This window comes from Plectropomus leopardus, chromosome 12, assembly GCF_026936395.1.
Source record: "Plectropomus leopardus strain MGB_pleo_1.0 chromosome 12, ASM2693639v1, whole genome shotgun sequence".
In the NCBI taxonomy this organism is placed as follows: Eukaryota; Metazoa; Chordata; class Actinopteri; order Perciformes; family Serranidae; genus Plectropomus; species Plectropomus leopardus.
The window spans coordinates 8,133,269-8,159,566 of record NC_142187.1 but is presented as its reverse complement, the minus strand read 5'-3'; the positions used below and the strand labels follow the sequence as shown (position 1 = coordinate 8,159,566).

Sequence of the window (26,298 nt, the reverse complement as noted above, 5' to 3'; positions counted from 1 at the left end):
TGTGACCCAACTACAAAATGATAATCAGGTCAGAATTATAAGTAGTTGATCTGTTTTTGTCCCTTAAAATCCCACGTAGGCATTAGTGCAGTGTCCCAGTTCTATTGCTTTTATCCCACACAATACAACCAACCATCCACGAGTATTACAGCAGATTCAAAAGGATCATACTGATACAGATGTAAATCCATACATCTGTGGACTGATTGTAGTAGCATTTTTTTTTGCTCATAATAGTATATTTGTAGCATGCATTTATGGATAATAACGTTCATCTGATTTAACTTAAAGGAATAGTTCACCCAAAAGTGGAAATTCAGTTGTCTTCTTCTCACCCTCATGCCCGTTGGAAAGTCGGGTGAAGTTTTATAGTCCACAAAATACTGTCAGAGGTTCAAGGGGAAAAGGAGTTGCACCCATCTCCTAAACAGTTGAAGCAAATGGTGACCAGGATTTACATACAAAAAAAAAAAAGCCAAAAAATGTCTCCTTACTGATAGTCCGTAGTAATCCAAGTGTGTCGAAGCCCAGATGTGCCAGGTTGTTTTGAAAAACGTCACTGACGCCATGTTTTTAGCCTTGTTGTAGCCTGTAGCTCCTAGTTTGCGAGTCATGTTTACATATGCACACTCACACAAGACCATCGAGAGCTCAGGTATCTGCACCGCAGTGTTTACATGCTATCTGGAAGCCTTCCCCACACACAGTAGTTTTAAATCTGACAAAGGGACCTGCTGCTTGCTGCTCACTGCACAAGTCTCTCTCTCTCTGTGTAAGGAAGGCTTCTGTGTGGCATGTAATGACAGATTTTGGCAAAACGTAAGCAATATTTTTGAAATTTCTATAAAGCACAATTGCAAGATGATTGCGTTTCCATTGAGGATTATGCGACTTCTCTTGCGATGTTAGGCGACTTTCCTCTGGCAATAACATTCAGCATGGCAATGGATGTCCAAAACATTGGTAGGTTTATTTCTATTGCAGCCACTCAGTAAAGCCAGTCTAATATCGCCAAAGTTTCTCTGTCTAGTACTGTATGAGAGTTAAGAAAATCTCTCTCTTCCTCCGCCAAAAACATATTGAGTCATCTTTTGTAGAATGTCATGTGATTTTGTTGTACTTTTTCTTCTCCTTTGGGTGTAATAGCGGTTTGCATCCATAAAGTTGCATTCTTGCCACCCAGTGTTACACATCACATGAGCTATAAAAGTGAAAAAAAAGTGTTTTCATTGCTGTTTTGTGAAATATGGCTTTTTCAAATTGTCTGAAATAACACCTCATGCACGTGTAAAAACTTTTTTGCGATAAGTAAGAGTCTTTTTGAAATTGCCGTGTTGCCATTAGGTGTATTCACAATTTCAACTTGCATAATTTGAGGGTGAATGGAAACCTGCCCACTGGCGTGCAGATACCGCAAACTGTCATTGGTCTTGTGCAGACATAAATACAGACATTGATATGAGAAAACAAATACAGAATAAAAAGAATGAATGAATGAATAAATAATATAAACAGTATTATTAGGTAGACAATATGTAGGATGATTTCTGTGGTCATATCTGAGCTGGTTTGTATGTTAGATAGAGAAACGAGGGCCACTGGGTTTCTCTCTTGCATTATACAAAGCAGTATCTGCTGTTTTTACGTATGCTGAAATAACCAGCTCAAAATGGCATAAAATGAAGGCATTAAACTTTACTATCTGTTAGACAGTTTGCTGGGCACCTTGAAATCGGAACCTTTCATTCCCCAGCTCCTCTGCTTTTGACTGCTCTTTGTAGAGCAGTATGGCTGAGGAGGTGTTGAATGTAATTATAAGGCTGTAAGCTGAGTGTGAGTGTGTATGCAGCAGACAACAACCTTGATACCCTGTTAGTGTACGTTATGAATGGGAAAACCACACGGTGCGATTTTAAAAGACAGCGGGTTGACACAGTGATTCAGGGTGGAATGCAGTGATGGTGCTGACCTTGAATGGTGGGTGTAGGTATGACTTTGCAGGGGCTGAGCATTTTTTGTTGAATATTTATAGGTCCCCCCCCTCCTTCCTGCTGTCTCTATAATACGTACACATATGCCGACACAACCACGTACACACACCTCGGCCTCGTGCACACACATGCATACGCAGTTTCTTAAAGGTGATCAGACATGCAAATAAGCAGATATATCACACATGCTCCCACACACTTGACATTGATGCACAGAGCGGATGGTTTCTGAAAGTCTCGACTTCCAGCAGAATCGAGCAGCTGATAGATCAATGAAGGGGGGGATTAGACACCCTGTCCCCTCTTCCCCTCATTTCGCTCCTAATCACTACAAATTAGGGATGAAGAGCTTAGCGCCGTGCCAGCTTGAGTGCAGCACATGCAGTGGCTGATTTCTTCATCACACACAAATGTTTGAGGACAGTAGAAATTTCTGCAACAGCTGACTATAATCGATGATAAATTTGTCGAGCGAATAGCACACGCATAAACAATGGTTGTTTTTTATTTGTTGCTGCTGCTAGTTATTTCTCCCGTGTTGTTTTTGTGTCTTATGTTTAATCCTCAACATGCCATGGCGTGCTGTGCTTTGCATCAGTCTTGCAGGGTGAGGATTTTAATGAGGGGTTCCATCGGGCCTGTGGGTGTAATTGTGTAGTGATCTGATTTGAGAGAATGATTTTCTTTTGTTTTGGCTTTCAGGGTACACTTGAATACTCAGATAGGGGGGGGGAAAGTAGCTGGCTTCCTCCAAAAGCTCTTTTGATACAAGCAAGCCATCGGAGCTTACTAGGCCCTCTTCAATTATTATTATTTTTTCCACATAGCTTGCTCACCGTCTTCCATGATGTTGTTTAGTATTCATTAGTTGCTAATAAGTCACGTCCAGAGCACTAAATTGGCCCATTGGAGAAAAAAAAAGATGATTATAAGATAATTAAATGACTCAAGGACGCATACAATTTGTTTATCCTAACTCCTAATCCTTCTCTCTCATTCATGCCCCTCTACCCATCTCCTCTCCCCCAATTAGGTGTGGTTACTTTGTCCCAGGCGTTGTGCTCAAGTGACGACTACTCTAATTCTCTGCTGCATCTGGACCTCAGCAAAAACCCCGGGGTTCTGTCTGGAGAGGATGCCACAGTAAGGGACACTCATACAGACACACAAATAAAATGCAGATTTCCTTCTTTTGCTAAGTAGATTTCCATTCACCTGTTTTTGTGGACATTTTTGATTTGCACACGACAAACCATGAAAATGCCATAAAGTCTGAAAAAAAAGTTTGCAAAAAAGTTTTTATGCTTGGCTGATGTGAAAAATTTGATCAATTGTAAAAAGTAAATCCAAAAAAATGCAGTGGAAGCAGCCTTAGGAAATACATTTTAACACTCATGAGGCATGTAACTTCAGTATATTCTCTGGACATGACAAATGGCTGCAGATGAACCATTAGATCTGTACGGAGTAGGGATGCACCGAATTTGAAATTCTCATACTGATGTTTAAAATAACAATTTGGCTGATAGCCAGTGCCAATACTGATGTCTTCATACTATTATTTATTTTGTTTTTGTAACCCCCCCCCGTACCTGGAAAACACCTCCACTATAAAAAAAAGGAAATTTTAAAGTCTTTACACTATTTTTGAATGAGCACTAATACAAACATGCAACTGTATGAAAAAACCTTTAATGTAACCTTTCACAGGAACATCATCTTTTTAAAAAATACCCTCAAATGTCGTTTTACCATGTACAATATATAATAATTCCCTCTCTAATATCTGTTTTTATTGTTGAGAAACATCAACAAATTTCTCCCTCAAGCAATTGTTTTCAAATTTCTTGCTTCTGCAATGGTTTAATGGCACCAGACTGGAGGATTTGCACCACCAGCTGTTTTTCTTGATGGAGCCATTCCTAATTTTTGCATAACAAATGTGGATAGAAATGTGGATGAAAATCCTGCTACTATTTTACAACATTTAATCATGGGGAAGTTAATGTGGCAGCAGAAAAGGGCCCTTTAATGTCGAAGTGAAGACAGATGGCTACGAAGTGATCTAAATGATTTACAAATACAAAATATATTGTGGCACAAGTATATATAAATACATTCATCTTTGCACAGCCGCTCAGGCTCTGTCAGGTTGCACGGGGACTGTGACTGAACAGCAATTTTAAATCCAGCCACAAATTCTGGATTGGATTGAGGTGTGGACTCAGCCACTCCAGGACATAAATTTTGTTGTTTTTACTTGTGTAACTTTGGCCTCGTGCTTGTGTTGCTTTAAAACAAATAATCTGCCATTTACAGGGTTTTCACATCAGATTTTCATTCTGGATGTCTGTATTTTTCTGCATTCATTTAACGCTCACAAGCCTTCCTTCGGCTGCCTGCTGCAGAGAAGCATTCCCACAGCATAATGCTGCCACCACCATGCTTCACACTAGGCATGCTAATGCATGTTGATGATAATATGATGGATGTAAAGCTCTCATCAGACCAGAGAACTCTCTTTCAGCTCTCTTTCAGTCTCCCACATATGTATTTTAGAGTGACTCTCTTTGCCACTCTTCATATAAAGTTGCGACAGGTGAAGCACCCTAGCCAGCTGTTGTCTAGACAACTCTCCTAGTTGTCAGAGATCTCCCTTGCTTTTCTCGCTCAGTTTTTGAGGACTGCCTACTGAAAGCTGTGCTGTGCTCCTCCTTTGTCTTAATGATTGATTCTTGGATTCTTAAGCAAAATAGTTTATTATTTTTTGGGGTTGTCAGTCTGTCTAATTCTAATTTGTCCCTCCGTCTATCTGTCTTGCAATATCTGAAGAACGCTTTGAGGGGATTTCTTCAAACTTGGCACAAATACCCACTTGGACTCAACAATGAACTGATTAGATTTTGGTGGTCCAAGGTCATTCCAATCTCCTATTGATCTTATTCTCATGAATAGGGTTATCTCAAGAATGTCTTGAGGGAATTTATTCAAATTTGGCAAAAACATGGTTTTAGCCAAGAATTTTAGCAAGAATGCTTCCTCCAGTTGTGACAACATTTTACACAAATGATAAAAAAATAAGATCATGAAATGATGACATTTTATATACAAAAATTTCAAAGGTCAGCTTCACTGTGACATCATAATCTGCAAAAACACTTTTCTGGCCATTACTGAGAGTCATAACTCAGGAACAGAAGGGAAGACATTTGGTCAGATACTGAATTGCTGACACTAATCTTGGGGGCACACCTCGAAACTGCGCTGAGTGTAAAGAAATTCTGTGCTGCCAGATTGAAGATGTGTGTTTGATGTGTGATTGAAGGAATCCACATATTAGCATCTTTGCAGCAACATCCATATTAGCCTTGTCATGGCTACATGTGAGTCTGGACACACATGGATATACGTAGATTTTAACTGCAATTTGACTGGTTTGCAGAGACATATAAATGTTAGTAATTTTGTTATGTATCTGTAATCATTTAGATTACTTTGTAGACATCTGTTTTCACTTTGACATGACAATTTATTTTTCTGTTGAAAAGTGTCAAAAAAAGCCACATAAATCAACTTTTATTGTTAAAATAAAAATCCAAAGGTGGTGAATACTTTTTATAAACACTGTATACTCTGTATATACATTGTATGTGTGTACATTTTCTATACTGTTTGTCTAAAAGACACTTTTGTTCTTCCCATGCAGAACCTGTACCTGTTCCTGGCCCAGCCCAACTGCCTGGTCCATTTGGACCTCTCTGGGACAGACTGCACCGTGGACTTGGTTGGTACTCATTGTCTCTGTTACAGTCGCTATCCGGCCCTCGCTGTCTGATCTCATCTCTAGGATGGGATTCGGGCCAAGAAACAGAAGGGGGGTAGCGTCCTGAATATGAATTGCCCACCACACAAATACAGTGTTACCTCAGTAGACTCTCAGTCTTCCACACAGCTCCTCTGTGTATAATGCTTTAAATGATGGTTTAAGCCCTTAGAATGCACTACAATAGAAACATATAGCTGCTTATCAATTATACAAACGATACATTGTATGACTAGCATACAGGAGCATTTGTTTCATGTGTTTGTTCGCAGCTTTGTCACTTCAGAGAGATGACTTTGTCTGTGTTGTTGCTGTGTCTAAATTTAGCATGTCTGCCAGTGTGACTAAACGGTGTCTTGCCGCATTAGCAGATACGCTAACAGCTAAAAGGATGACAGAGCCTTCTCTCTGGAAGAGTTAAGTGACCACGCTTGAACGTGTCTGCCCCTGCTGGTTGCTGCTGAGATGGCACTTTCTCTGGCTTCACTGTGAATGTACAAGACTCATTGGGAAAAAAATGTTGAAAGTTACAACTATACTCAGGATGTTTTTAGTGTCTGTGTCCCTCTGGAAGATGTAGAGGTTTGTGAAAAGTGCTGGCTGAATGGGAGGTCACATTTATTGTTAATGTGCAGTGGCTGCTGCTTTGTCAGTGCTGTATTGCTGCTGACAGGATAACGTGCAGGAGGGACATGCAAGGTTAGGTAGAACAGGCATAAATATTATTGTGTTCTCTGCTGCTGGGAGGTAAGAGGTCAGTGTCAGCCAGAGATCTCCTCTAAGCTCTGTTGCTGCTCAGTGACACCTCAGCAGGGCGGGTGCTTGCTGACATGGAGTGTTGTGTCTGAACTCTATGCTCACTTAATTGCCATGATACTGCGTCATATTACAAATCAACCACATTTGCTGATCTGCAGGTCTCATCCCTTTTTACTTGATTTAATCCCATTGCTGATTCAATACTTTTTTCTTCTCAGTGGTGAAATGTATTCTAAGAAAATTTATTGGAGTACTGTAGTTAAGAGCAGGTTTGAGGCACTTGTACTTTGAGTTTTTCCATTTTATACTTGTAATTCGGCACATTTTAGAGGAATATTTTATGCTTTTTGCCCTATCTTGCACTTTATGTCAACAACCTTAGTTAATTTGCCTATTTTTAAAAAAAGTTTTCACACAAAACATTGAATCAGCTTCTAAAACATGATGCGTTATCATTTAATAATCTCTTTCTTTTGAAGTATTTTAATCTAAAATAGTGTCATGGTTTAAAATCTTTATATTATAAAAGTGAAACAGTGCAATAGCATTATTTCAACTATTTTGTTACACCAGTCAGCTTTCTTGATTCCAGTCCTGCTACCTGCCTCCTTCATTTCTGTTTCAAGATATTGTTTCTTATTTCTCCAACATTTTTAAAACTAAACTTTAAAATTGCTTTTGCTTTCTATTGTAGATGTATTTTTTTGTACTATCAGTATCAGTGTAACCTCAGTAACAAATTAATTGTGTTTCCTGTGACTGCTTCACAATAAAAGCCACCCCGTGTTTTGTCAGGTGCTTTGAACTAGCAGAAATAGGAAATGTTCCATTTGCATTTGCAGTAATTGCATACCTCTCCGATACAGCTGCAGCAGTGTACAGTAAAAGAGTAAGGCAGATATCAGTGAGATAAAGTGCAGATAGTAATGTTAGATTCTATACATTTTTAAACCTGGTAATGTTTTAAACAAACATCGCCATGCTTGTTGAAATGTTATGACAAAAGAAGAGGTTCATAACATTGCAAGAGAAGTCTTATTACATCACTCAGTGGAAGTGCATTCATCTTGCAGTTGTGTTTTATCGACATTTTGAAAATATAACTTAAGTTTTGAGGTAATTATAGAATGCAAATACATTTAATGGCTGTTTTTTGAAAAATGCATATCACAAAATGCAAAAAGTTAGGTTTCTTTTTATGACTATTTTTAAGTTAAGAACTTTTAATTGCCAACAACATGAATCGAGGAGTTGAGGTCATCAGCACATTCAAAATAAACAAAAATTGGTAAATGCACTACTTAGTTGTAGCCCCTCTGTCTGCAGTTACCACTCTGTAGCCTCAATTAATGTCCCGCCCACAGCATCTGATTGGTTACACATGATCAGTAGGAGCTTATCAGCACTGAAGGCTGCAAAGACGGAGACTGGAGCTGCTGCGGTGAGCAAGCAGAATTACAGAGTGTCGAACAAAAGACAGCAGATATTACTGAAGTTGTAATAAACATCACAATCTCTTATGCTGAAGTTGCTAAAACAGACAAGAGTTAAACCAGAGACTTATACATTAACATTCATGATGTACAACACATAATGGTCTGTGTGTAGGGCACCAAGTGCTGGCAGAAGCACTTAAAAGTCTAATAAAAAACTAAGACAGTTATTTTTTGAGGGCAGTTGCAAGGATGGGGGGGTGGGAGTGTCAGTTACCCGCCAAACTGAGGTAAGAAAAAATCTATTCTGTCACAAACCTACTCAAACTTTAATGCAGCAATTTTAATGATACTACAATGTGTGTACAGGACTACTTTTACTTCTGTTACTTCAAGCTCATTTTGCTGATTATATTTTACTTTTACTTACATAAGGTTTTGAATGTAGAACTTTTATTTGTAATGAGTTATTTTCCGCTTGTTTCACAAAGGATCCATATACTACTGATACTTCCGCCACTATTTTTTTTCCACAGTACCTTGCACTTTACTGTGTGTGTGTGTGTGTGTGTGTGTGTGTGTGTGTGTGTGTGTGTGTGTATTTGCTTTATTCCTTGCTGCACTTCACTTGAGCAGTTTTAAACCCCAAGGAGCAGGCAGCTTGTCAGGCAGTATTCTGTTTCAGGAGGGAATAGTCCACCACGTGAAACTCATCCTCCTCCCTCCCCGTAAATGTGGGCCATGAATTTTGTATTGAATTATGTGCATGAGTGGAAGTGATTGCATCTATTCTGCTTTATTTGCAAGTTCTCAAACTTTGTCTCCCTCTATATCTCTTTAAAACTCCCCTTGAGACCAAATGAGTGCTCTCTGTGATAGCTGCCTCATGTCCTGTTTTGCTAATTGTCATTTATCCTTTAGAGGGGAACTGTCTGAGGGAGAATTTGTCTTTTTTAGTGTTGGCCTGTTGGATTGAATTATTAATAAGTTCCTGTTTTAATCTGCGTTGATGTACCGACAACGGTCGATTAGTCAATTTCCGTGATGGATCTCACTGCCAGGATAAAATGGATTTGTCCGACAGTTTAACCTCTCGCAAGTGGTGAGATGCTGCCCAAAGTGTTACGAGAAATTGGGTTTTGATGCCGATCATATTTGCCTAGAGCTCTTTCGTGTCCAACAAACACACATATATCATCTTTATTTTAAGATTAATTGGGTCACGGTTTCCTTGATATCCGTTTTGATACTTTCCAGAGAGTTTGAAAGTGAGCCAAATCTTCACAAGATGAGAGCTTGATTGGTTATGCACTTTGATAGATGGTCGATGAGTGGCTGTATTGCTGCATGACGTGACGTTGATCATATAGGCTGTAAAACCTTAGGTGACACACTATAATTAATTTCCACACAGCAACACAGGTTTTGAGTGGCTTTTTTTTCCATATTTAATGTGAAATTTGACATTTGATGGATATTCAGTATAATAAATTGAAGAATGTGCGTAATTAATTTTTTTTTTGCTGGTGCGGTTTCAGCTTGATTCTGATTCAGTGTAATACAATTACTTCTCTTACTGCCCATTTGGTCCTGCTATCGGGAATTCGTGGACTTTCTCTGACAGATGAGCACTTTCCCGACACACTTGGAAAGATTGGTGGAAACACAGTGTCTGCTGTTTTTCATTCAGCTGCTGGAGCTTGGGTGCATTAACCCTGAAATGGACGAGAAGAAAATAAAGTCACTGTATGTCTCCAACTGATACGACCAAAATAGTGTAATTGTGTTTTTTTTCTTTTTCTCAAAATGTCAGTTTCATTACTGCACATTAAGGGTATAGATTATCATTTGTTACTTCATGTTACCAGTAACTAAGCCTGTCATAAATGTAGTGGAGTAAAAAGCAGGGTTAGAAGAATTCCGTCTGAAATGTAGTGGAATAAAGATATTAAATAACATGACATGGAAATACCTCCAAATCATGTTTAAGTACTGCACTTTAGTAAGTGATACTTTCTACCATTGTGGGTGGATGATCCCAAAGTGTAGGAATCAAGTCAATGACTACTTGAGCCAAATCTCCCTCTCAGCATTTCTCACTGAGACTGAGACACCAAAAATGTAGTGGCTCAGAAGAAAGGGCATTTTAGAGTTACAGAACATTTTAGGGTGGCCTCACTTTACTGCACACAGTTATAACGTAGCATCTTAATAAGTACCCGCTGCAGATGTGAACTCAAGTCAGATGTCTTGGACTTGAGTCTGACTCAAGTCACATATTTCATGACTTTAAACTCAACTTGACAAGATCCAAAAAGACTTAAAACTCAACTTGGACTTGAACACGACGACTCGTGACTTTGCTTGGATTTGAGCATATTGACTTAAAAACACTCAATATCTTCTGCCAAGCTCAAAGATGAAAAAAGAGTTTTTGAATTTCCCATTTACTTTAACAGTTATCTTTTTATTTCATTTAGAAATAAAACGTAAAACATGCAACAACATAACATTTCACTTAAAAGGAAGAATATTCTTACAGAAAATGTCTTATACAAATGGTAAGAGAAAGCTATAGACTTTTTTTTCAATATGAAATGAATACAGTAAGACAGGAAGTAAGCAAAATAAAACAAAACAAAAAATTAATTCTGCTATGGTAATGCTTACCAGTGCTATATGCTATGAAAGTGCAGGGGCCAGTCACACTTGTTCCAACAAAGTTGTTTTACTGAGTATTTCTGATTTTTATAAACTCTGTAGTTAAAATGGCATGAAATTCGGTGAAGAGCGCATTGTGACTCGACTCTCAAAGTTTAGGACTTGGGACTTGAGTTGGGACTTGTCAGTCTTGACTTGGGATTTAACGCTGAAATTGCCTGTCCAGACTTTGGACTTGTAGTGGGACATAAGACTTAATGTAAATGACTTACAAAAAAGACTTGCAACTTTAACTTTGACTCTAACATCAGTGACTCATGACTTCACATGGACTTGAGCATTTTTACTTGCAAAGACTTAATATATTTCCTCAAGCTTCAAAAATTAAAAAGTGTTATTCATAAAATGTGCCACTGATCACTTGATCTCCCAATCATAGAATGTTTTTTTTTTTTTTTTTTGCATGTATCCTTTTATTTTATATTGGTGACTTGTGTAGGACTTTGATCTCAAAGTTTAGGACTTGGGACTTGATGTGGTAATTGCCTGTCTTTGACTTACAACTTGTAGTGGGCCCTGAATGCAAAAACTTGGGACTGCGACTGGGCAGATTCTGAACAAGCAGTCAGAACAACTCTGTATTTGTAGGTTTTCACCTACAAAGAAAACCATTTCAGAGATTCTGACCTTCACCTCAGATGATTTCATGTTACTCAGCAGTCACACACTGTGGATGCTCAGTACACTTGTGTATGTGTGTGAGAGACAAATGTTTTAACTTAATGACAAAGGTTGTATTATCTTGTATAAACCCTAACCATATGGCACAAAAAGGATCAAATAAATCCTAAATCAAATTGCAAAGACTGCTTTATCCTGATTTGACCAGCAGTAACATCACATTTGTTCTGGTCTATTTTTTTCCTCTACGCTCTGATCTGCCGAGTCAGGCTTCTGTGAAATTCTATTATTTAATACAATTTATAATGCTAGCATGATACATTTAGGGGCATTTTTATCAAAAAGGCTTCTGCCGAGAAAGAAATACAGCTGCATCATTTTTTTTTGCGTGTTCAAATTGCATTTGTGTCAGCTTTAATCTGTGCTATAATCATTTGTGCAGTGTTCAAGAGCCAGAATAACTGTTATACAACACACTCATAGTTGCTGTAGTGAACATAACGCAGCCCATTTATCTTTCTGTGTCTCTCTGTTTCTCTGCCAGTTGTTTGGGGCCTTGCTGCGAGGCTGCTGTGCTGACCTCTCCTACCTGAACCTCTCCAAGAACTCCTTCTCTCACAGGTGGGCGTTCACCTCAAGTGTAAATCCCTGTTAAAGCTTTTTTTTTGTTTACAGAAAAAAAATTACATTTGTTTTCTTCTTCTGACTCAGCCAAACAGCTCTGGAGGAATTCCAGTTAGGAGGCGCAGAGCAGAGCGAGCATCATCATTTATTTTCTGCTGTAGATTAGTGTTTAGCCCTGGACCTCACTGACAGAATTAGCTTGCACGCTCGGCTCGGCCCTCTTAATTTTTTCTGGCTCACTGCATATATATTTATATATACAGCATGTGTGTGCAGAATGTGTTCCCGTCTGTCTTCAACGTACACATGTCTCTGTTTGCTAACAAGTTTTCCATCTGTCATGCACTTGTTTGCATGCCCACAAGTCTCCTTTTTTGTGAAAATGTATGTGTGTGTGGGTGCATGTGTGTGTCTGTGTTTACCTAGCTAGCAGGCAGAAGCGGCTCCGGCTCTCATCATGTCGTGTCCCCCAGGAGCCCAGGAGCTTCCCTGCTCAGCATATTACATTACAGAATTACTGAGAAAGAAGTCGGTGAAAAATGAGACTAATTTTAGACGTGAATTATAGTGCCAATCCCCAGGCTCCCACGCTTGCATCTCTTTTTCCTGCATTCTGTTTCTTTGTATCTACTGTATCCCTCTATCTATCTGTTACTATTTGCATCAGTCTGGCTGCACCTCTTGTCTTCTTTATCACTTTTCTTCCACATTCGTATGCCTCTGCACCAGCGATAGCTGTGGCCCAAGGCGTTATGTTTTCGGGTTGTACATCTGTTTGCATGTCTGTCCATCCGTTTGGCACATTCTCTTGAATGTGATATCTCAAGAGCACCTTGAGGGAATTTCTTCTGATTTTACATAAACATTCACATAGACTGAACAATGAGCTGATTAGATTTTGGTGGTCATAGGTCAAAGGTCAAGGTCCCTGTGACCTCATCAGTCTCATTCTTGTGAACTCAGTATCTCGAGAAAACCTTTAGGGAATTCTTCAAGTTTGGCACAAATGTTCGTGTGGACTCAAGGATGAGTTATTAGATTCTGGTTGTCAAAGGTCAAGGTCATAGTGACATTGCATTGGTCTCACTCTGGTGAAAGGATATCTCAAGTGCAACTTAAGGGAATTAATTCATATTTGGCACAAACATTCAAGTGGTCTCAAGGAAGAGGTGATTAGATTTTGGTGGGTAAAGGTCAAGATCACAGTGACCTTGCATTCCTCTCAGATGGCCTTGAGGGAGTTTCCACTTGAACTGATCAGAATCTGGTGGTGGAAGGTCAAGGTCATGGTGACCTTGAAAAACATGTTTTTGGCCATACCTCCAGAAACTTAACTGTATAGATCTTCTGTGCTTCTGTGGGAAAGATTTGTGTTTAGCATCCATGTTCTCACAGACATGGATGTAAACTGTAAGTACAAGTAGACCGCTACATGGAGGCATACAACTGTGTGGTGGTATATCTTGTTTACTTTTCTGGTGTGAATTTGTGAGCTCTTCACCACACGGTTTCCTCATTTTTAATGATTTTATGGAGATTTAATTTCCCAGCATTCCACCATCCATTTTCTCTGTATGGATTTTGTCTTTCCCTTTCCATGGCTGTTTCCTCCTCTCTCACCCCTCTCCTCTTGCTTACTGCCTCCTTTACTCTTTTTTCATCTTTCCTCTTCCCTTTTCCTCCTGCCTTTGCTTTTATTCCCTTCTCGTCATCCTCTCTTTTATCACTCCTCCTCCCTCTCCTCATCCTCCCAACTTTCATCCCTTTTCCCACTGCTCTTTCTCCTTACATCTTCCCACTCATCCCCCTCCGCCCCTCTCCCCTCTGCCTCCCTCTCTTCATAGTTCATCTTACCACCTCTCGCCGGTCACGGGTCTTCTGGTATTAAATACACACTGGCTCAGTGCTGCCGGTCAGACGGCCACGGTGTTGTGGTGACAACACGGAGCCACAAAGCTGAACCGAGCTGATAAGAACCGCCCAGCTGCCGCTCATGAATATGGAACGCACCGCCTCAGACACCTCCTTCACCCGTCACACACACAAACACACACACACACACACACACACACACGGTGCTTTCGAGAAACAATGAGCAGTCCGTGTAGATACCTTTACACACATCCACACGTGTGGAAACAAGTTGCTGATACAGCTCCCCGGGGACGGTTTTGTGAGAGAGACAGTGACACCGTATCTGCTTATGCGACAGAAGCCATTCTGTATCAGCGGAGTCCTGACAGGCTGTATACTAATCATTACAAATGGGTCAAAGAGGAGCTGGCGTTCCACACACTGGGAGCTTATCACAATAGCAATGACAGGGGCTTGTAATGCAGCTGCCTGGTTTCCCCTCACTGCTATCTTAATGTCTTCATCTCAGTATTTTTTTTTTTACCTCCCATCATGTCTCACCCCCCTATGACCTTTTCCATTTTCTTCCCCTTCAAACTTAATTTTCTACTACGTTTTCCCCCTTCTTTATCTCACATTTTCTTTTATGTCTTTCCTCTCGCGACATACAGTTTTATCTTTTAACCAAGTTAACATGGTTTTATCCGTGTGGGGGGAATGTCAGAGCATTATGAAAGACATGCAACTCGGTCAAGCATACATTTTCCTAATCACTGAGAAAAAATGATTTGCTACAGTTCAAGAAATAACATGATTTTCTTTTAGCCTAGTATCTGTGCGCGCACGTGCGTGTGTGTGTGTGTGTGTGTGTGTGTGTGTGTGTGTGTGTGTGTGTGTGTGTGTGTGTGTGTGTGTGTAGGGCTCACAATGAACAACCGTCAAAAGCTTGTTGTGGCTGGTATTATTGTCAAGTTACAAGCCAACTCTGCAACTCCGAAATCACATTCTAATGGTCCTATCTTCTACAGTGCAATTATAACAGTCAGTGTAAATTGCTGGGTCATGTGCACAAGGACAATAAGGGCTCATGTTCACAGCGCAATATGCAGAAAAGAATTTGGTGAAGCGGAATAGAAATTGGTGGGGTGTAGCGATTATTCATTACATTCTCAGCCAGTCACATTACTCCTCTAATACCAATTAAACAGCTGTGCCAAACACATGGGCGCATGAGAAAGCTTGTAATCAGAGAGGAGAGTGCCGAGGAGCTTTCCGTTATGATGTCCTAGAGGTTCAGACATATTACAGATATGTAGCCAAAGGCAGGTGATATGTTGGTTTAGACTGAATATGAATGAGTGGAGATGTTGAAAGTCAGGTCATGTTGATATTTTTCCGTAATGCATAATTTTGTAGGCTTTAACTGTCTGGAGTTAAGTTCTGTAGCACATAAATTACAATAATAATGGAACTTGGCACTACAAAATGCTACATTGTCTGAAAGAAGGAAAAAAATAGTTGAACTAATACTGCACTTTTCTTAGTACTCAAAGATGTTTTCATGAAATGCAAAAAGAAAACAACTACAAATACTAAACACTGAAAGACACATGAAACAGAAGAACAAATACAAATATAAGAACAGAACACAAAAACAAAATGTAAAATAAACAAAAGACAGGAACAACTACAAAATTATGTGCTCACAACTGAAAGTGTTGCTGAAACATTTGAAATTTCTTTATTTTATCACGTTGAGTCTTCAGGAAGTGGCAACCTCCGGGGCTGAAAAATTAGGCCAACATGGAAGTGCCAAAAACTGCAGTTTTTTGTTTTTGATTGGCCCCTTAAGGCTGACTCTAGAAGCCAGGTAATCCCCATTTGACCCCCACATAAAAATGCCCAACTTTACATTAGAAATAAACATGTTTAGAGCCTGGTACAAAAAATGATTTTGACCTCTCATTCTTGACAGTTGTATGTTCAGTCAGTCATTTTCTGTAACTGCTTGTCCTCGTAAGGGTCGCGGGGGGGCTGGAGCCAATCCCAGCTGTCATCGGGCAGAAGGCGGGGTACACCCAGGACAGTTCGCCAGACCGACACATATAGACGAACAACCATACACACTCACAGTCACACCTAAGGGCAATTTAGAGTCATCAATTAACCTGAGCTGCATGTCTTTGGACTGTGGGAGGAAGCCGGAGACCCCAGAGAGAACCCACGCGGACACAGGGAGAACATGCACACTCCACACAGAAGGGCCCCCGCCCGGACTGAACCCCGTTCCAACTGGGACCCTCTTGTTGTGAGGCAACAGTGCTAACCACAAAGCCACCGTGCCGCCCTCAGTTGTATGTTATTTTTATATTAATCACCAATTTACCTTTTATTAAGGCTTAAAGTAAGGCATATTTAAGCGTGGGGTCTCTTTGAGTGACAGGCTGTCTGTGAGGCGGCACTGCGGCCTGAGTCAGATCCACCCCTCTCTCCTCCAGAGCTCCACCCTCTCATCCAAATATGGTAATTTCTGGCTCCCAAAAAAACCCCAATATGAAGATGGCCAGAATGCCAACTCTTGGCTTCAGAGCAGCAATCCACAAACCAGTGGGTGGTGTCATGGTGGCAATTTCTTTTATTTTTACGGTCTATGGTCTTGAGTCATGTTGTGTCTTTGTATGGGCATAAGTAAAACAGACAGACAGTGTCAGTTAGATTGAATCATAAGGAGTTGACTTGTGAGTTAAAGGTGAAACACTGAAAGTAATTCAAGTGTCAGTGGAAGCTGGAATGTAAGCAGGAAGAGGTGTTTACATGTTGTTTGCTGTTGTTTGGCTGAAAAGAGTCAAGATATCAGTGAAATTAAGAGTGTTTGTGAAACTGCTGAGTCAGGTAAAAAAAATTTAAAGGAGTCGGAGCATCAGGGAAAGCAGTTAAATGATCTGAAGCATATTTCTAAAATTAATGGGCAAGGCACATATCTTGTAAATATCATACATAACTAAAGTATGAAACAGCTTTTTAAGCTTATTTTTTTGGTTAGATACGACAGATTATCAAGCATGAAAAGGGGAGAGAGAGAGTATGACTTGCATAGGGCCACAAGTTGGAGTCAAACCTGTAGGTGCTGCAGCAAGGATGTAGACTCTGTACATCAGGCACCAGCTCTACCAGTTGAGCTACTGGGCATCCTAGAATTTTTTTTTTTAATTGTATAGAATTCAGCCACAACTTTGTGAATCAGCAAGAATGCAGTAGTCAACACACTAAAAATACTGTGCATAGTTTAGAGTGGATTTGAAGTGTCAGCAGGATTTAATGTAGTAAAGGTCACTATATTTGTTGTATAGAATACAAATGATCCTTGCATATATATACAGAAATACGCTACACAAACAATAAGGTCATTTATGTAGCTCCACTACTGGCGTTGCTTTAGGAATAGTAATTTCTATCTGTCACACATGCGGTTGGTCCACCACTTTCGTCCAGATTAAAATATCACAACAACTATTGAATATTTTGGGTTTTATTTTAGTACAGACATTAATGATGCCTAATAACTTCAGTGATCCCAGCATGTTAACAGTTTTACTTTTCAGTTTAACTTTGCTCTTACTTTTTTGTAACAGATTCCCAGCTAAACTAATGCCTGTCCCATCAACTAATGCTGCACTTTGCATTTAGGGCTAAACTGTTCAGACTCAAACATGTGAAATTGTGAAAGCAAACATAAGGTAAACATTATACCTCCTAAAAGTCTGTATTTTCCTTCATCACAGTGAGAGTGTGAACGTGCTAATGATAACACGTAGCTCAAAGAGCTGTTGTGGCCTCACAGAGCCGCCAGCATGACAGTTTTCTTTATCACTCCCATTACTCCATGATGTGTGGCTTTATTTTGAAAGAAAATTGATTCACTCAACCATCTGGTGTTAATTGATTCTGAAGCAAAAGAAAATGAGTACAATCAAAGTAAACAAAACATGTTGCAGACAGTTTGACATGTCATAGCAGGACACACGCAGCTTTAGTGAATAACATTAACTTCCCTTCATGGGACTGAGTCATGCCGGCCATGAGGAAGGTTTCCTTAAATTGCTAATGTCTGAAAAATGATCTGAATATATGAGTAGTGCTCTTTGATTTCAGTGTTCATAGATTTACTGATGAGTGATTTTTGCGTTTTAGTTTATGAATAACTAAAATAATGACTCATATTAACGACACTATTAAAGCGCCTCGTCATTGAAGCAGTAATCGTTGTTTATCAGAATGAGGGTGAAAAAAATGTGCAGTAAAAAAACAACAACAAAAAAGCAATCTGTGCTGCACAAGTAAACAACATATCAGCTGCCTGAAGAGGGGTAGCAGGTAATCTTTCCCTGAAAAACAAACCTCATTCTTCTGGAAGATGAATACCCCACCCGCACCCCCACCGCCCACCCTCCCTCCCCTCCCGTCTTCCCCTGCGTCTCATCACTTTCCCCCGCTGTCTCCAGACCCCTTCCTCATCCTCCCCTGCGGTGAATTATTTGTGCGCTGGGGGCTGAAATGGCAGATTGGCCGCTTTGACAAGTTCTAAACACAGATCGGAACCAGTGTACTGCATCCATCCTGTGAATGCAGAGGGTGGTCCCCATATGTAGTATGGCTCGGAGGGATGTCGTACATACACACACACATTCTCTCCGTCCTTTCTCTGATGACAGGCTAATGTGCTGTATGCCAAGCAGATGGTTGGATAATTGGTCAGTGTTACCTTTTTAACTGGTGGCAGTAATTAATGCCAACTTCACCTTTTCAGTGTCTGGTTGATATAACACCGACCTGAATGTCACAGCTAGCATCTGTCTACTTCTTTCTCTCCCTTTCTCTCCAGCTCCTCTTCTTCTTCTCTTTGTCAGTCCTCTACTTGTCTGCTGCAAAATTTCTGTCACTTTCTATCAGCATATCAACTCCCTCTGTCATCTGCTGTCTTGTCTCGATCACTCTCTTATCTGCTCGCTACCTTCCATTTTCTGTCTGTCTAACTGGCTGATTGTGGTCCATCTTTTGTGCTCGCTTTCTGTCCCGCTCTTCCCTCACCACTCCTACACATTTAAAAAATCTTTTCTCTTTTGTTTCCTTCGCCGTTCTTTTCCAGGAAAGCAAGAGATTCCCTGCCAACTTTCCGCCAGTTCTTCAGCTCTGCATTCAGCCTGACCCATGTCAGCCTGGCCTCTATGAAAGTCCCTCCTGATTCTCTGAGGTGAGTCACTGACACAGTTTTAACTGGACCTTGTTATGTCCTTAAGCATGTATAAGATGCAAAACACTACAAAACAAATGGAAAAGGAGCATCGGTACATTTTACAGCAGGGGTGTCCAAACGTTTTTCACTGGGGGCCAGATTAGACAATATGACTTGGGGGCCAGTTGCTTCTCTTATTATATGGGCTAATAAAGGGGATTTTTTTTTTCACTGCCATCTTGACTGTTAAGAGGCTAACATTTCTTTGTTCCGTCTGCCACATGGCGTCATACCACAATAGGAGTGTTTTAAAATGGATAATTTTGCCTGCCAGATTTTATTTTGTAATTATCTTTCATATTTGTGCTTCTGTCATAACTAAATAAATAGGCAGTTTAGCGTTTTCTTTTCTGTGTCTGTTTTAAACGTGTTTATTGTTTTATTTCCTACATTTTTGTGCTGTAGCCTATAGACAAAGTTGATACCATTCAAAGTTCAGTTATAAACAACATGGATCAAAAATTTGATGCTGTGTTTTCTTTAAAATGAATTCATCCTCATAATTATATTGAATCCACATTTCACATATATAGACTTTTTGCCACGTATTGTGGCTCCATCATAAATAGAGGACCTGGATTTTTATTCGGCTCTGAAACGTGCTGCGGTGCCTGTGCTATAATTACAAGAATTATCGAGAGTTGCTGGGATCAGCTCGGGCAGCCGCCTGGCGTAGATCTGCACTTTGAGTGCACTTTTCTAGTTTCTATATGTATCTGGGCTGATAAGATTCCAGCTCCATACAGCAAAAAAGAATACAATTCTTATGTAAATGCACTCAAACTGTATTAAAGATGTTATCCCCCAGACAACCTTGGGAAGTGATAAAAGATGCATATGGCTCTGCTACTTAAAAAAAATCATCTCTTGGAGGTATAAATAAATAAGTGCAAAGACAAACAAATCAATCCAAGAAGCACATCAAAACAAACTTTTCAACATACACTGTTAAGATACTCAAAATGCTTTTTTAAAGGTTGGTTTTGACAGAGAAAGTGACCTGTGAGAAGTAAGCTCTGCATTTTCACAAGTAGGGAAAAACATCTACTTCAGTGCAAGGTGCAATAGTAATAAATGCACCAAAGCTTCATATAAATCCAAACAGCATGTTAAGTCCACATATCTACGGAGTCAAGGAACATATTCAAGTTTAAAGAATCCAGCAGCACAGAGTAAACAGAGCTACGAGTGTAGTCATCGGGATTCATTGTTTGAGATGATGTGATGGAAATTGCCTGCAAACACTCAGAACTCAGGGAAGAAACACACAAGCATTTGTTAGGTTTGAGGTAAATGCATTGTATTACAGTATATTTTGGAGAGATTGTACCTGAGTACAGAAGCCAAGTAAGCTTCACCCCTATCTCTCTCAGAAAAGCGAGAAAGTCTGTGATTATTTACGGTTCCAACAAAATCACAGAAGTCTTACGGACTGGTTCTCTACTGCTTACACTGATCCTTCCTAAAACAGCACGTACGACAAGCTTAAACCTGAAAAGCAAATGCCGCACAGCTTTCATGTGACATTGTTTCAACAACATGCCCAACATGGCCCGCCATAACCCACAAATGACATCCAGAAGGGCCTGACAGTGGCGACGATTCATAGCTCAACATTGAGGTCAGCGTTCAGTGCTTGTACCTGTAGAATGCAGCCAACATGGAAATAAGTAATATCTGTTAAGGTTTTATACTGATTACTAATAACTTTACTATTAAAATGCTGGAATAATCGGAATGACGACTTTCCCCACTGGGAAAATTCACATGAATGACCTCACATGTTGAAAAAAACTACTCAGAAACTCAAAGATAATTTTTTAGAAAAATGCAACCCAACTTCTTTGTAGCTTCCATTTTGTCCTCTGTCACTCTGCGTGATGAAAGGTCCCACCCAGCCTTTTCGGAGTAGGTCCAACGGCCCCTGAACGTCACAGCCATTTAGCAGTTCCAAAGGGGAGAAGCCTGCTGATGCCTGGGGTACCTCACGGTAGGCGAAGAGCAAAAACGGCAGCGAGTCGTCCTAGTCCTTGCCAGTGTCAGCCACAAACTTCTGCAACATCTTCTTAAATGTCTGGTTGAGTCTGGTGGTATGGTGTGTGTGTTGCCTGCAGCCAGAGGCGTGTGTGGGTTTATGAGTGCGCTGCCCGCTGTCAATGACGGAGCCACTCCGTCACAATCTGGAAAATGGTGTAGTGTCGTGACTTAACTCTTCCATATGAAATAGTTTCTTTGTCCTTGTCATTATAAAACAGCTATATCTTGCCACACATTATAATGATCCAGTGAGTTTCACAAATTGAGGTTTACGGATTAAATTAATGTCTGAATTGGTATTGGATGGAAAAAAAGTGGAATTAGTACATCTCTTTTGACAGTTGTGGTATGATAATCAGTGTATAATACTCCAGTACTCACTCATTTGGTAACCAAATCTCCTGTCAGTGTTTGTATTTGTGACTGCATTAGTCGCCCTGATGTGGCTGTGTCATGAATATTCCACACTGACGGTGATCAGCTCTGACTAGTGTATCACCCCGTGTGACAGCCAATTGGCAAACACTTACTTCCTCTTTATTCACAGAACCTCTGGACAGGGTGCACACACTGAGTTGGCAAAATAAACTGCAATAAAAGCCAAGAGCATGCGCTAATATACTCATCACACAGTCCATGTCATATTATACTGATATTGTGAGAGAGATGAATATACTCCCTATTGTGAAAGCAAAAACAAAGCATGTTCCTGTATGGTGTTTAATGAATAAGGACTGATGGATAAAGTCAGTAGAGGTGCAGATCTTACAAGAAATTACCAAAGACCTAATTGCAATATTATGGAGATATTATGGATATATTATACAGAGCTTAAAATGATTAGACAAATTAATTTGTCGCTGAAAAAAAATAACGATTGAATAATTGTCTCTCAGCATTCCTATCATGAATTTCACATACATGTAGGAGAAAATTAAACCTATATAATAAGCCTATAAAGACATGAAATAGTTTAAATGAGCCAATATGGAGGTGTTTGAGATGAATTCCCTTATCTTTATTGTAACGGGTGTATGGAGGACCCAGATGCAGTACAGTACGCTTCACTGGCAGTTGGTAATAACTTTTATTAAAACCAACACGAATGGAAAACAGGATACAGACTGAGAGTTCGTTTCTTGGGCTGTGAGCCCTAGCAATAATCTCTGGGAGTCACAGGCGAAGACACGAAGCTTGTACCCTCGGTGGCTGGTGGCGAGGAAACCCCGTAGCTCCGTGAGCCGACAACACGTGTGTGAGCGTTGTCGGGGATCGAGCGGAGAGGTGGTCGAGGGCAGGCAGGGGTTGATTACCGGGAAGTCCGGTCCACGGAAACAACAGCACCAGCAGGGATCAGGCAGGAGAATGCGGTCAAGCAGAGCAGAGAGGTCTTTACCAGTGAATCCGTCAGATTCAGGAATGCGAAACTGAGCACGTGGTCGGGGACAGAAGGCAGGTAGGTTCTACGAGGAGTCAGGCGAGGAGAGCAGGTCGGGGACAGGCAGAGTCAAGCGGGTGATCTGTTTGGAGAGTGCTGGAAAGACATGCATGCTGCAGAGGACGATCTGGCAATGAGTGTGTGAACAGGAGTGTCTTAAATACCGGGTTGATTGGTGATGAGCTGCAGCTGTGGGAGAGCAGGCTGCAGCAGTGGGCGTGGCTTGAAGGTGGAGCAGGTCAGAGGAAGGTGAATGGAAATTTACTGGCAGTGAGGGGGAGGAGGATGCAGGAACCATGACAGAACCCCCCCCTCAAGGGGTGACCGCGCCCAAACCAAGGACACAAACCGGGTGGGCGGAGGGTCAGGAGAGGGCTAGAACTCCTCGGGACCCCATGGAAACATCGCCGTCAGCGCTGCGTCATGTCGTCGTCGTCATCCGAGGACGGAGCATCCTCATCGGTGAGTCGAACCCCTCGCAGGGACCCCAAACCAGATGGACCGGGAACTGGAGAAGGAGGAGGAGAAGAGACAGAAGACCCACCTCCAGGAGCGGCATGGGAGGGCTGATCAGGATGGCGACGGTGGAAGTCCTCAATCAGCTGGTCATCCAGGATCTGCCGAGCCGGGACCCAGGACCGCTCCTCAGGGCGTATCCTCCCAATCCACCAGGTATTGCAGGCCACGTCCCGGCGGCGAGCGAAGCGGCGTCGAGCGGAAGATGCGCTGGGGCGCCATCGATGAGGCGAGGAGGAGGAGGAGGCCGACGGGCTGCAGAGGCTCTCCCTGACAGGCTTGAGCTTGGAGACGTGGAAGGTCGGGTGAATGCATGGGCCGGGGCAGCTGAAGCCGGACTGCGACCTCGCTCACCACCTTCTCGACCGGGAAGGGACCAACAAACTTGGGAGCCAGCTTCCGGGACTCCACCCTCAGGGGAAGATCTTTGGTGGAGAGCCACACTTTCTGTCCCACCTGGTATGGAGGGGCCGGGGCGGCTGACGGTTGGCTGAGGAGGTAACGGGCAGCGGTCTTCAGGAGTGCTGACCGGGCTTGAGACCAGGTTCGGCGGCAGCGGCGGATGAAGTTCTCCACTGGACGGGTAAGCAGTCTCCATTTCTTGGGCGGAAACAGGGAGGCTGGAAGCCATAAGCACACTGGAATGGTGTGAGTCCAGTGGCAGAACACCTTCCAGAATGCAGACGTAAACTGAGGCCCCCGATCCGACACCACGTCAGTCGGCAGGCCGTGCAGGCGGAAGACATGGAGCAGCATTAGTTCTGCAGTTTCTTTAGCGGAGGGGAGCTTGGGTAGAGCGATGAAGTGAGCCATCTTGCTAAACCGGTCCACCACCGTCAGGATGGCAGTGTTGCCGTCTGACAGTGGTAGACCGGTGACAAAGTCCAAGGAGAGATGGGACCAGGGGCGATGAGGACGGAGAGAGGTTTCAGGAGGCCTGCAGGAGCTTGGCGAGTCTTGCTCTGGTTGCAGACCGGGCAGCATTTACAAAGTCCTTGGTGTCTTGATCCAGAGTAGCCCACCAAAGCGCTGCAGGACCTCCTAGTCCAGCGACCCCTGGGTGACAGGTCAGGCAGGGATGTGTGAGCCCACTGCAGAACTTCAGACCTGAATTCCTGTGGCACAAACAGCCGGTTTGTGGACAGGAACTGGGACCAGCTGATCCTCCAGTGCTCTTGATCCGCTCCTCCAACTCCCAAGTGAGAGCGGCCAGGAGACGGAAGCAGGAGAATGCTGTCGAACGGAAACCTCCTCATCCTCCCCACCAGGAACTGCCGGGACAAGCGATCCGGTTTGATGTTCCGGGGAACCAGGTCTGTAGGAGGCGTGAAGAGGAACCGGGCAAAGAACAGGGCCCACCGGGCTAAGCGGGGATTCAGTCTCTGGGCCGACTTGATGTATTCCAGGTTCTTAGGGTCAGTCCAAACCAAGAACGGAACCTGGGTACCCTCCAGCCAGTGGCGCCACTCCTCCAGGGCCAGCTTCACCGCCAGCAGCTCCGGTTCCGATGTCATAGTTCGCTCAGCCGGGATAAGACGTCTTGAGAAGAAGGCACAGGGATGCAACTTCCGTCGTCGGCCGGCGTTGAAAAGGGCCCACACCAACGTCGGAGGCGTCGACTTCCACCACGAACTGCTTCTCGGGGTCAGGGATGAGGAGGATAGGTGCCGAGCTGAAGCGTTTTTTCAGATGCTGGAAAGCTTCATTAGCGGCGAGGACCAATGAAACGGGATCTTGGGTGAGGTGAGTGCAGAGAGAGGCGCTGCCACAGTGCTGTAACCCGGATGAATCTCGGTAAAAGTTCCTTGAAACCCAGGAAGCGCTGGAGTTGTTTCGTGAGTCAGGAACAGGCCAGGCGGAAGCGGCAGAGACTTTGGCGGGATCCATCTCCATCCGGTTGTGCCCAATGATGTAGCCCAGGAAGGAGGCGGAGGCGGCGTGGAATTCACATTTCTCCGCCTTGACGAACAAAGAATTCTGTAGCAGGCGTTGCAGGACTGTCTGGACATGATGAACATGGTCTTGGCGGGACTGAGAGAAAATCAAGATGTCGTCCAGGTACACAAAACAAACTTATTCAGGAAGTCTCTCAGCACATACGTTGATTAACGCCTGAAAAGACTGCTGGGGCGTTGGTGAGTCCAAACGGCATCACCAGGTATTCGTAATGCCCATTGGGTGTGTTGAGCGCCCGTCTTCCACTCGTCTCCCTCTCTGATCCGGACCAGGTGATAAGCATTACGGAGGTCCAACTTGGTCAAGATAGTGGCGCCTTGTCACAGTTCCAAAGCGGAGGCAATGAGAGGAGAGGATAACGGTTTTTCACGTAATGTCATTCAGGCCCGGTAATCAATGCAGGGGCGGAAGAGCCATCCTTCTTCCCCACGAAGAAGAACCCTGCCCCAGCCGGAGGCGAGAAGGCGGATGATGCCAAGCCAGAGAGTTGATGTAGATCTCCATGGCCTCCCTCTCTGGCCCGGAGAGGGAGTAGAGACGCCCCTTGGGTGGGTAGAACCGGAAGGAGGTCGATGGCACAATCGTAGGCTCGGTGAGGAGGAAGAAGTAGCCGATGCCTTGTTGAATACCTCCCGAAGTCGTGGTATTCTGGCGGCACCATGGAAACATCCGGGAGAACCGGAACAGAGGGATGGAGCAGGTTTGCTCGGTGCGTTTAAAGAGCAGACCTGTTGACACGGCGGACTCCAGTTCAGGATCGAGCCAGTGGACCAGTCTATGTGAGGGTTATGTCGGTAGGCCAGGGATATCCCAGGATCAGGGGCAGGTTTGGGGACCTCAAAGCGTGAAACTGGATAGTCTCGTGGTGTTCCCCCGCTAATTGCATGGCGATGGGAGTAGTTTGATGAGTGACGGTCCCCAACAGATGACCATCCAGGGCGCTGGCAGGCACAGGACGAGGAAGGGGAACCTGTTGCACCCCTAACTGACGAGCGAGCTCCTCGTCAATCAGGTTAACATCTGCCCCAAAGTCAATAAATGTGGCGAGGGTGTAGAGTCCCTCCTTGAGCTGGAGCTGGGCATGGAACAGAGGACGTGGATTGGAGGCCGGGTTCCGGGATCGGCTCAGCAGAATGCCCCCTTTTACTGCTGAGCCCGCCCTTTTTGCAGACAGCGGAAACGAAGTGTCCGGCGACCACAATACAGACAGAGGTTGTCCTGACGCTGCCTCT

The 26,298-nt window shown here is 42.7% G+C and overlaps 1 protein-coding gene across 5 annotated transcripts in view; it reads left to right on the top strand.

Annotated features, from left to right (window-relative positions):
• Positions 1-26,298, top strand: part of carmil3 (capping protein regulator and myosin 1 linker 3) — a 112,788-nt gene that overhangs the window by 46,027 nt on the left and 40,463 nt on the right. For all 5 annotated transcript variants that reach the window (XM_042496966.2, XM_088085304.1, XM_088085303.1 and 2 more), the window contains exons 14-17: positions 3,025-3,134; positions 5,698-5,775; positions 11,893-11,969; positions 18,973-19,077. In XM_042496966.2, the coding sequence (XP_042352900.2) occupies positions 3,025-3,134; positions 5,698-5,775; positions 11,893-11,969; positions 18,973-19,077 (370 nt within the window). The remainder of the gene's footprint in view (positions 1-3,024; positions 3,135-5,697; positions 5,776-11,892; positions 11,970-18,972; positions 19,078-26,298) is intronic.